Source organism: Cebidichthys violaceus, unplaced genomic scaffold (genome assembly GCF_023349555.1).
Source record: "Cebidichthys violaceus isolate CVI_PGR_0920_01 unplaced genomic scaffold, fCebVio1.0.p SCAF_79, whole genome shotgun sequence".
Taxonomy (NCBI): Eukaryota; Metazoa; Chordata; class Actinopteri; order Perciformes; family Stichaeidae; genus Cebidichthys; species Cebidichthys violaceus.
Window position 1 is genome coordinate 761,352 of NW_027176963.1, and position 12,161 is coordinate 773,512.

General features: G+C 41.4%; 1 protein-coding gene across 1 annotated transcript in view; it reads right to left on the reverse strand.

Annotated features, from left to right (window-relative positions):
• The window catches only part of sdk1a (sidekick cell adhesion molecule 1a), a 136,848-nt gene that overhangs the window by 13,634 nt on the left and 111,053 nt on the right, over window positions 1-12,161 (reverse strand). The window contains exons 30-31 of the mRNA XM_068737439.1: window positions 10,404-10,598; window positions 2,819-3,020 (exon numbers count right to left, since the gene is read on the reverse strand). Of these exons, the coding sequence (XP_068593540.1) occupies window positions 2,819-3,020; window positions 10,404-10,598 (397 nt within the window). The remainder of the gene's footprint in view (window positions 1-2,818; window positions 3,021-10,403; window positions 10,599-12,161) is intronic.

Below are 12,161 nucleotides of genomic sequence, written 5' to 3' on the forward strand. Positions count from 1 at the left end.
CATTTATTTAAAAATGATATTTCCATTTTATATCAAATCATTTTTCGGACAGAATTCCGGCTTAAACTGCTGGACTTGGTGCTCCATGATTCTCAGGTTAGATTCAAAATATGTTTTCAATGGGATTTTATTACTAAACCAATTAATGCATGCATTGTGTTTGTAATTCAGCCAATACATAGTTTCATAGTTTTGAGCAAAATTGTTGGAAATGGACCACTAGATTTGCCAACTATAAGAGCCGAAGGAGACGTGTGTGTCGGGGACTCTTCAGGACCAGCTCTGCCTTACAAGCATCACAGTCAGTGACTACTTCTCTCAATACTCACGATGAAGTATTGCAGGAGATGCACCAATTCAATTTTGAATCAAAGCCTTGTGTTCGATCTTTTGTTAATTGAAAGATCTGCCACGGGTGAGCCTTCTCTTAGCGTCTTAGAACCTTTATTGCTTTATTGTTTCACAGTTTATATTTATATTTGTCTTATTAGCTAATCAGTCACTTATAAAGAACTTTAAATTGCACTAAATTATGAGAGGTGCTAGACAAATAAAGTTTGATTTGCCTGGTAAAGTAGAACAGTACAGTGAGAGTGACATTGAGATAGCTGCATACTGATTAAACAGTGAGATTAGTTCATATAGCAGGTCATTTATCACAATAAAATTACAGCAATGCTGAAGCCTTAAAGCAACGTTTTCTTCTATTGTAAACAAACTGGTTTTTGGTTTCACTCAAGGATTTTTCACCAAAGAGTATTGAGCATCTGTAAGACCTCAAAACCTCAAAAACTCTACTGAGTAGCTCTAAAAACGTCACCATCTTCTCCATCACCCTCCTTCTCAGACACATTCTTGCTCTTTCAGTGGCCTTTGAAGAGCAGACAAGGTCTTGAATAATAATCATTTTACACCTTTCCTAATTGTCTCCCCTGCCAAAGTATTTCTGCTGCCATATTACCATAACATCTTATCTGCATTTCTCCTCTGTGCAAGGTGAATGCATTAATAAGCACAGAATAACAATTTACATCAGTCATTTTTGAAAACACTGTACTCTAGAGCCACTTACAATCAGCTGAAGGAACAGGCACCGATTGTTAGGGACAAGCTGAACAAGTCTACGGTGCTTCATAGCATGCTAATGGTTTAAATGCACCCTCTCCTGCACACACCGTGGGAAATTGATTAAAATTTAAAAAGGACAGTCGGTGGCAAAACAGTCATTTCTATTAGTCTAACCTAATTATCAACAAGAGTTAACAGGAGCAATTTAATCATTTGTAACACGGAGTACCCGCTCACACATCTACCTGCAAGGTCCTCGTCTAGACGTTATTCACACAGTGCCTCGGACACTACAGAGGACCAGTTAGACATGCAGCAGACTGATCAAATGTCCTCTTGTATAATAATGAGCAACCAGGCCCAATAAGTGACAAGAAAAGGCCCTAAGGGCTTGTGGGTATCGTAGGAATAAGACATCAAAGGCAACAAGCCCAATGAGGGTGGGGAACCAACAGCACTGGGACAACGTTGAGGACAGTGTTTGAACGTGTGTGTGTGTGTGTGTGTGTGTGTACTCTACTGTGTGTCTATGGTTGCAGCAGCCGGGGGACTTCGATGTTTTGGTTCCAAAGATGTCTCAGTGGAAAACTACAATTAAGGATGGATAACAAGTCAGTGTGAGTGTGTGCGTGTGGAGATGTAAACTAAATCCTCCACCCGGCGCTGCAATTGAAGCATTCAGCGGTAGAATGAGCTCGAAAATGGCATCAAAACAACAGCAGCAGCAGAAGCACCACCACCACCGTCATCATGGCACATAGATTCTCCCGGAGGCCGGCTGAGACAGGCTGATGCAGACACACTGAGAGAACGCTCTTCAGCATCTCAAACAGCTCTGTGAAAGCTGGCCAAGGAGCGCACACAAACATGCGGGGGGAGCACACACGGTACACAAGTAAAGCCTCATCATAATTCCGCTACTAAGGCTCTCAGGGAAGTTGGGAGCAGCCATCGAGTCGGACCACCATCACCTGCTGCCATAATGACAGTCCCACCAGGGAGAAGAGGATGGAGGGATAAAGAGATAAAGGTGGAAAAGGAAGACATGGAGCCTTCTTCCAGGGGATGATTGCATGTGAACGAAGGGAAGGAAAAATAAAAACATGCCTTGTGGTTTTCTGAAAACATTAGCTGTTGATGGATGGATGGAGGGATGGTGGTGAAAACAGGAGGGGTGACGGATGAAACGTTTGCGGAGAGAAACTATGGACAAACAAACTTGAAAGCATTAAGGCAGAGGTATTAAGAGAGAAAGACTAAGAGCACCTTCTGCTGTGCCTGTGTGATTAGGTGACAGAGATCCTCCACGTCTCTGCAGTGATTATGATTACTCTCCCTGGTGTTCTTTTGTGGTTTGTGTTGTTGTTGTTTTTTGCTCAACAAACCTTTTTTTGGTACTTCATGTGCTAAATTTAATGAAACTTCTCAATCTGTGTTCTAATTATCTGTCGTTTACTTTGAGTATTCACAGCATCCTTCTCTCTGTCCACTCTTCTTCTCCCCAAGGATGCATAAACACAACAGCATTTTTTAACAACTGCTTTAACTAATTCAAGTCCAGCACGTCATACTAATCACAATTTACACAGTAGGGCTCTTTAGGGCAAGCAAAAAACAGTAATGTGGAATTTTTTATTCTTGTTTTCGCCAAGGATGCTTGGGATCCTGAATATGTGTATGTGTGTGTGTGTGTGTGTGTGTGTGTGTGTGTGTGTGCAGTATGTGACTGCACATATGTGCACATGAGTACCTGTCAACGGTCCAGGTGGTCACGTTATGCGGGATGTCAGCGGTGTGTGTGTTCCAGTCCCCGCTGGGCAGCTCTTTGGCCTGCAGCGTGAAGTACCTCAGCGGCGAGGAACCTGAGCCGCCCGTCACCCAGTGGAGGCGGAGATGGCGAGATTCGACTCCGTCCTGAGGAGCAGACAACTTCCTGGGGGGCTGGGGACGCTCTGTGGACGTGGCAAAGAAACAATAGAAGGAGAAATGAGAGGAGAATAAAGACGCAAGGTAGAAAAGGATCAGCACAGGGGAAGCATGAGAGGGGAAAAAGAGAGCAACAAATTTAAATGTCTAGATCAATTTCACATACATACAATCCTGACTAATTCAGTAGTTGACTGTGTCACCACATACCAATACGCACATCTACATGTGTGTATTTTTGTTCATCAAGGACAGGGAGACTTGGTAAAGAGCTTCATATAAACAGCTGGGTCACAAATTAAAGGACAGAGCACCTCACATTACCACAAGTCAAGAAGCTGCTGGATGCAAATAACAGAAAATGAGAAAAGGTTCCGCTACGCACTTATCTCAATGGCAATGGAGATAAGTGCGTAGTGGATGTTTTGACCTTGATAAAAACAAGCACAAGCTTCCAACACAGCTTTAATGCTCTTATTTTAACTGTAGTACTGATATCATATGTGTGTGTGTGTGTGTGTGTGTGTGTGTGTGTGTGTGTGTGTGTGTGTGTGTTGCGGGACAGGCTAGAGAAGGCACAGCTTCTGTGTGTCTGCATTTTACAAATACTAAGATCGTAAGAGGTGGAAACATATTTAGAATTCTAGACAGTACTGTGAGTTGGTTTCAATTTCAGTTGGACTTTGGATGGAATTATTTTGGACAGAGGATGCATTCCTACCTGTAATTATATGTTCTTTCATCTACCGTGCTGTCTCAGTTTTACAGGGATACTTGGTCAGAAGTCTTTGTCATACACATGCATACACGTCATACATGCCGCCGCTTCGCACTGTGCTCGTACGCCGGTTACAGGTGAGCGCTGTTAGCGCTGTTAGCCGCGAGCCGCCAGCTCAGCCGTCACCATGTCGAGAGGCAGTAATCATGCTCTCCATTACGCGTTGAACACCTTTAAGGGCCTTTCACACAGGACGCGGTTTGCACCGCGCTCGCCAAGCGGCGTGCTCCACCCACACATGATGCGTTTCAGAGTGCAGTGGAGCCGCTGTAGCGTCGTGTGTGAAAGGCCCTTTAGAAGCATGTAAATGTGCTAATTGGTCTCCCGTTCGTAACACGATGACATACATTGTCACCTGGGCAAACTGAGATTATCGTGGACCGTGATGATAGCTGCAAACACCTTGTTACACGGGAAAAGGGCAGCCTGCATTTACATCACAAATGCGTCAGTGTGACTGTTGCAATGCATTCACATGTTTAAATGAAACAAGACATCTAACCACAGCAGCATCAAAGTAACAATTTCTCAACAGATGCCGGTGTGTGTGTGTGTGTGTGTGTGTGTGTTTGTATTTGTCTGTGTCTTCGCTATTCAATTAGAAGATAAAATATGACCCTGGGAGTCAGTATCTTTGTACAACTGTGTTGGCAGAAGCTGTGTGATTAGAAGAAGTGCGTACACATACGCATGCACACTAACAAAAACACATGGTTGGGAGGCATAACTGTTTCATTTCAGGGGCATCAGATTATCGATTCAGTCTGGAAATTAAAGCATTATTGATTCTCTCTAAGGTTTAATTAATCTGCACTTATACTCTCAAACATGCACAAACGCACACGCACGCACGCACACACACACACACACACACACACACACACACACACACACACACACACACACACACACACACACACACACACACACACACACACACAGGCTTTTCTTTCTTATCACAAGTAATTTGAGTTAAATCTGTTTGACTCCTTACTTCCCTCGCTCCCTTATTCTTCAAGATTGACTATTCTCTCCCTCTTTTGTTTTCCTGATACCATCTGTGTCTCCCTGTCTGTTCTCCTCTTGTTCCGCTCCACAGTTAAGATCATGTTCTGATAATAAACTCATAATTGTCAGAACAAGTGCTGCCCTTTCAGCACTTACACGACTGTTTACCGCGACGCAAGGGAGAGGAGAGCAGAGTGTGATAGAAGTGAAGTGAAGTAGATAGAGGAGATGCTTTTGGTACTAGAGGAGCGAAAATATATGGTTGTAAGGGGATGAATTCTGCTAAAAATGCTAATGTACGTTGTCCATTACCTTTTCAGTTATCACCCTCTTGGAGACAAACATCAGCATAGATAGATCTCTCTATAGGGAGTTGTTTTCATTCATACACATAGCCTCACACACATACTCACGCACACTCAAAAAACCAATTTTCTTTTTCTGGGGATTAAGTTGGTCTCTTCAGCATCATCAGAAAGAAATCTCTATTAGGCTATTCTGTCTATCTCACAGTGAGAGTGGGCCATTACGTTACTGAAGTGGAACAGGGATCCACTGATTTCTATTCTTAAGACGCCCTAATAATGATGCCGCAGATGTTATGATATGATATCTGATCCAATTAAAATGCACTACACCGGCTGATAAGTCTGAATAGAATATCTGACATCATGATTTCAGGTTTTCATAAAAAAAAATCACTTCACTGTCACATTTTAATACAGGGCCTTTTGCCTTTAGCCTACGAGACGTACTCGCTGACGGCTGACAGAGAAAATTGGAGAGAGAGATCAGGTCTGACATATTTCAAAGGCTGAGAGCCACGTTCAAACCAAAGTTATTCATGCGTTAGCCACCAGAGCCACTGTAACTTCATTTTGAAAGTGATTTTTCACTTTTGTGGAATAGTTCTCGGTCAAACTTCAACAAAACCCGGCAGTTAAACCTGTCCTCCATGTCTCTTCTTCAACTGATTATATTAGCCTGCTCGAAGGAATACTGACACCGTGTTATTATTATTATTTGATTTTTTATTTTATTTCATGCTCTTTTACTACTATTACTGGTATTATAGCTTTTAGTTCCATTTTAATGCATTTTTATAATTTAATTGTCTTGCATGCATTAGTCTCAAATTGTTAAATTGCTGAATTGTTTTTTTCCTTTCTGTTATTTCACCAATAATATTTTTGCCTTTTAAGGCATCTGTGAAGTACTTTGCACTGCCCTAACCTGCAAGACAGGTGCTATACAAATACAGTTTGTATTGTTTTAAGATACATTCAAAAATATGATCAGAACTTAATTAAATACAGAAGAATACTAGCCTACAACTTTACTGCTGTGGTTCATTCTCACAGCTCTCATCAGAGTAGTTATACATAATCTGTACAATACCTGCCCAGCATCTGTTAATGCAGGACTAACTACAACTGCCAAAACAGTCGGAAGAGGAACAACCTTAAACACATTTGGAACAACTAACTTGATCAGACACTTATTATTTTGTAATTCATTCCCATCATGCTGCTCAGTGGACACCACAGAGCCTCTCCCTCACAGACTCAGAAGGACTGTGTGATGTCACATTGACTTGAAATATGATGTGTTCAAGCTCTATTCAGTAAAAGTAAGTACTGAGCGAAGGTAAATGATCACGCAATGTTCAAATGTAATTTTGTAAAAATGCAGTTTTTGGAGAGAAACTTAAATTAAGTTACAGCAATGTAAAATATATATTAGAAAGAGAATTATGACCTGTTTAACTTCCTAACACTAACTCAAATCTGCTTTTATTAAAACTACAAGCGCCAAAAATATTTCATTTAATTGCAAATATTTAAATAAAAATACATTCATGTATTTCCTTGTCATTTGATTTGTGTGATTTTATGCAAATGACCACATTAGACAACAACAAAGTAAAAATACAACATTTAGAACATTTTGAATGAACACAGTTGATTTATGCAAAAGTCTGAACAAGATGAGATAAAAGTGTCACAACCTCTGAATCTGAGGACAATAAACCTTTTTATATGTTTCTAAATTGAAGGAAAAAGCACTGCACTGCTCACCTGACTGTGTGTTGGAGGATATACTTCTGTTCTGTTTCAGGTTGTAAGAGACAGAACTGTCTTAGGAGAGTTACTGTTACTGTTTAAATCTTGCCAAAGGCATGGGCTGTCATATTCAGTGTTTGAGTGCGTTCAAATTCCTATTATTTTCACGGTTTATACCCTACGATGAGGCCAGCCACTGCTCAAATTAGATGAAAGGTTAAAAAGAAATTAGCAACTTTTTGCTGCCCTAAAAGAATGAATTACCATAATTGCAGAGTGCTGATAGAAGTATTGATCAACAGTAATTACTCTGGTTTGGAATCTAAGATTCATGGCTTTCACGTCTTGTTTTTTGGCCTGTGTTCTCCCCTTTGGCAAAAAAAAAAAAGACATCCCAACTGCAGCCATTTCAACACAATGCCGGTCTCATTCTCTTTCTCACCCACCCACATCAGAGCATGGTGCTATGTGGTGCAAGACAGTGGAGTGTGAAAGGCTGATAATCTTTGTTTTCTCACTCGACAAGTATCAACCGGCTGAAAGACACGGTTTTCTTTGGTCTAATAATCCCTTTTTCATGATAATTTAGCAAACCCGGTTAGACGCTTCCCTCTTTTGTACGTGACTACAGATCCCCTTAGCTTCCACAGCAGCTGGATTCTTTTGATATCAAGAAATCACACAGCAATTGCGGGATCACAAGATCATATAAAATCCATCTTGTTATGTGTAAAAAAAGCAAGCCCCCCGGAATAGAGGCGAGCTTTGAAGCAACTTTGACATAGTGGCCAAACGGTGGAACGACAACTTCCGGACACGTCATGCGATGCCATCGGGCACAAAAATACTTTTCCCATAGACTTACATTGGGAAAGAGACATCTTTTGGATTAATCAACTCAGCAGTAATAACCCTTTAATATACCTTATTTAAATGATTAGGTCCTAAAAGCTGTCAGAACTAATAGCCAAAACCAGAGTTATTTTCCGTCTTCCATTCACGTGAATGAGCCCGACAGCGAGGCTGGACCGAGGGCTTGAGTCGGGCTTAAAGGAAACGCTACAGCGTTTGTTCTATAGAGTGCTGCAGAGATGACAATGAATGCAATCCGTATGAACACAACGAGGCATAAAGGCAGACTAGTCGGCGTGATGATGGTTTGTAGTCTTATTTAGCCGCTCGTTAGCAGCCGCCTTCTTTAAAATCGTATGAGCTTGTGTAAACCACAGACCTCATGTCAGATGTCTAAACAAAAAAACAGTCAAGAAACCGTGGGAAGCGGAAGTGCAAAAATGCTGACTCATTTTCGGACTCCTTCATGCAGCACTGCATGGGCCCATAGATGGGGGAAGATCGGCGGAAGATTTGGGTAAATTCATCTGAATTTTATAATGGGAGGTCAAAACATTTCAACTCTGTCTGAAGAGGTCAGTGTAAATGCTTAAATAGCATCACTCTGATCACAATCGGAGGGTTTTTTCTTCATCGAAAGAAGAGCAAAGAACGATTGAAGTCAGCCCGTTATAGATAGTGACTTCCTGACCAAATATTTTTTGACAGTACCTGCTCCTTTCCAAACAGTTTCCAATTATGGCTTCTCAGATGGTTCTGTGTAACAGACCATCTGCCGCGTCAGGTACAGACCCCCGGGCAGTTTTTGGAACTGACTCTCATTAAGCCCCTGCAGGAGGGCTAATACCTGCTCATTTCAATATCTACATTTACTGCCAAGCAGCTCTTCCTCTACTGAAGCTTCTAAATGTCATTTCTTCTCGTTCCTTTTAAAATGCCCCACACACAGGAAAGGTCATGCATTCTTCATCTTGTGCTAATATTAAGTGCCCAGTAACAAAGGATTCCGCATGTCCAACCACAAACTACTTGTTGCTGAAGCGCTGATAATCTGTCCGAGCTCCACGTCTTAAGCTCCTCGCCTGCTTTTCTTTCTCGAACTTTATCTCTGCGAGGACTTCACATCTGCCACAACTCATTACACCCCCATAAGTAGGGCTGCAGAGATCATAACATTTTAAAATGCTTAAACTTCAGCTAACCTTTCCAGACTCTGGCTGCACTTGGCATTACTGTAGGAAATGACAAACTTGGAAATGTATGTAAAAGGGACAAAATACCCTTCAAACATGTTAAGTTCCCTCCTGCAATGGACCTTCCAAATGGCAAACGTTTTTGAAAAGCACAGTCAAAATTAATAACAATAATCAAGTTACTCCTGCTTTAAATTGGCTCATTTACAGACCTTCCTGTCTAATCTGGTTTATTGAACACATTTTATTTCCTTTTGCATCATTCTAATTTAATGTGAATTTCATTACAGATTATTACATCGCTTTGGCGCAAATGCCACATGAGATGCATAATACTCATATATATATATATATATAGTGGGGGTACATGAAAGAGGCAAATCTTACCCGACATTAGTCAAAGCTACCAACCTTACACCCCATTATTCTTGTTGAATTATTCAGCAGCGTAGAAGTAAGTAAGTTTCTAGAAGCAAAATGAACACACTTGTTATACTGGTTCCATTAGTGTCCGATTGAAAACTCTTTCAGGACTGAATCATACTGTTACTGTTAAGTCTTTCAATATAAAGAGAGAGAGAAACTGATAATTCAAAAAGTAATTTAGTTTTATTCTTCCGTTCCTCAGTGCGAACACACACTTGAGAGCAACTTTGTCTGTTTTTATTTCCACAAACTACTCCATCAGCGACCCATCAACCATTTAATGTGCATCCTTGTAGGTCTTTCCACAGCTGACAATTTGACTCAGCGTAGCAGTAAAACTATAAAATAACATAATGACTGTTCCATATAAACCGTTAGTCATTTATACCAGTTGCAACTGTGGCATGCCAAAGTGTTGTTGGCCTATTATAGGTCTATTAAGGCTTTTTAGCATTTCTCTACTACAGCATTAAATATTAATCACTGAATAAGCGACAATACACGTTAAAGTTAAGAAAACATCCTCAGGTATTATGTATCAAGAGACAAAAACTCTTTTAATCTGCTTCATCAGGACCGTTTGAATGTGGTTTGATCAGATTTGATTCATAGTGCTGGCAAGATAAGTAAACAACTGCACACTCCCATCGGATTCTTTTAATGTTGCTACACTGGAGGATGTGAAATCATGTGTTTATGTAGAACTCCATCCTTCATAGTAAGCTAGGTCTAAAATAGGGTTTCAAGGTCTTTAAATGAAATTAACTACATGTCTGGAAGCAGTGTTGATACAGGTGATTAGAGTGAGGCTGGGGACTTTTATCGCTTGCTATTTCTCTCTCCATGTGTCCACTTTATACTGTAATAAAATTGTTCAAATATGAACAAAAATCATTTTTTAAAACCTCTCAAATACATTCTGCACCCCATGTGTTCGTGGCAGCGTGCCAGTTCAGGTTCCTACTTTTTAAATAGGAGTGGTTAACATCCGCAAGACTCCAGAGACAGATTGGATGCAAACCAGATACCACATAGAGCTAAAATGTGTGTGTGTGTGTGTGTGTGTGTGTATGTGTGTGTGTCCTTTACCTCTGCGTTCAGTGGTAACAACCAGGGCTTCCTGCTCTGCGCCCCAGCCCACGGCGGTGCGAGCGGTGAGTCGGAAAACGTAGGCCTGCTCAGAGGAAAGTCCTGTGACGGTGAACTGTCGAGCGTTGGAGCCCACCTCCACTGTGGTCCATCGCTGAGGGTCCCTGCTGTCCAAGCAGTAAGAGATCTGGTAACCTGGTGGGGGACAGACGGAGAGACAGACGGAGGAGGGAGACGGTTGAAATCTGTGTGAAAGTCCCGTGTGTGTGTGTGTGAGAATGTGTTTCTGTGCGTTCTTTTTTTTTTTTGTGTGGCCTACTTTAAATCACAGAGCCCACAGGAATCAAAGACAGCACAATGTGAGATAGGAAAAAGCCTGAAAACATAACCACACAGTGCTACGCGTCACGCAGCTGCATTTCCATAGAGACACAGACAAACAAACACACTTTCCTGCACTTCCTGAAAATGTCCAGCTCTGAACTGATTCGATTCATGCAGCTGCTTTGCTGTTTGTACCGGTGCATGTATGGAGCCCTTATATTATACTCTGACATGTTATCAAAAACATACACAAAGTCATAATTCACACATGTCACAGCTCACATATTGGCATTCCCCTAAACACACACACACACACACACACACACACACACACACACACACCCACACATTGTAAAAACATCCTCTGCCCCGCTGCCTTTGAACCACGGTGTACACGGCTTGTGTCTGTTTCTCTGTCTCATGTGCAGTAGGCCGTGTAATAACACTAACACCCTTCAACACATACACACACACACACACACACACACACACACACACACACACACACACACACACACACACACACACACACACACACACACACATACACTCAAACCACTGATCCCCGACCAAGCTTTCCACAGGCCACTGGCCTCTCACAAAGGCTCTCAATATGAAGATTTTATAGTACACAAAACACACACATCCGCAAACGCACACGAGTGTGCGGAGGTTCACAGTAAGACTGTCAGGATGGTAATCTGCTCAGAGGGGTTTAATCTGGTTGTGTGGGTGATAATCTCATCAGATAGTCTGATTGTATATTAATGCGAACGCAGTGTGTGGAAGATTATTGGATAACAGCTTGATAACAAATCCTCTTGCCAGTTGGGTCAGAGCGCGGCATTATGTTGTGTACTGAATATCATTAGTTCGTCGCTGCTATCAGATACACAAGGCTACATCTCCATTACAAAGTGTAAAAAAATCTTTGCATTGAAAAGATGTGACATGTACAGGATATTTCATAGCTGAAGGCTTTCAAAATGTGGATTTATTCAAGTTTTTTGTTGTTGTCGCATTTAGCTGCTCAACGCTCGCTGACCCTGTCTGCGTTAATGAAAAACTATGCTACTTCTAAGCCTGCTTGAGAGGTTTTTAGTAGTACTAATGTACAACGAAGTAGGTCAGAGCTGAGCGCTTGCAGAGCGAGAGCATGCGGCAACGTTAGGCGGTTGCTATTTATTGTGACTCACACCACTCCGTGCTTAGTTTCACCAAAGTTTTCACCAGATCAGAGCTCTACGGATAGGTAGAAGCTAAAACGCTCCAAACCATGAAGGAATTCTGAACAAAGAGACAACCTATGAAAGTCTAAATGAGGACTTTTCACTTTTATGATCTCAATTGATTTGATGTTTAATGGGTTGTTTTGTATTTTAGAATTTATGTTTATTAAGCCCTGAAGATATGCAAATATTACGGATGCATTAA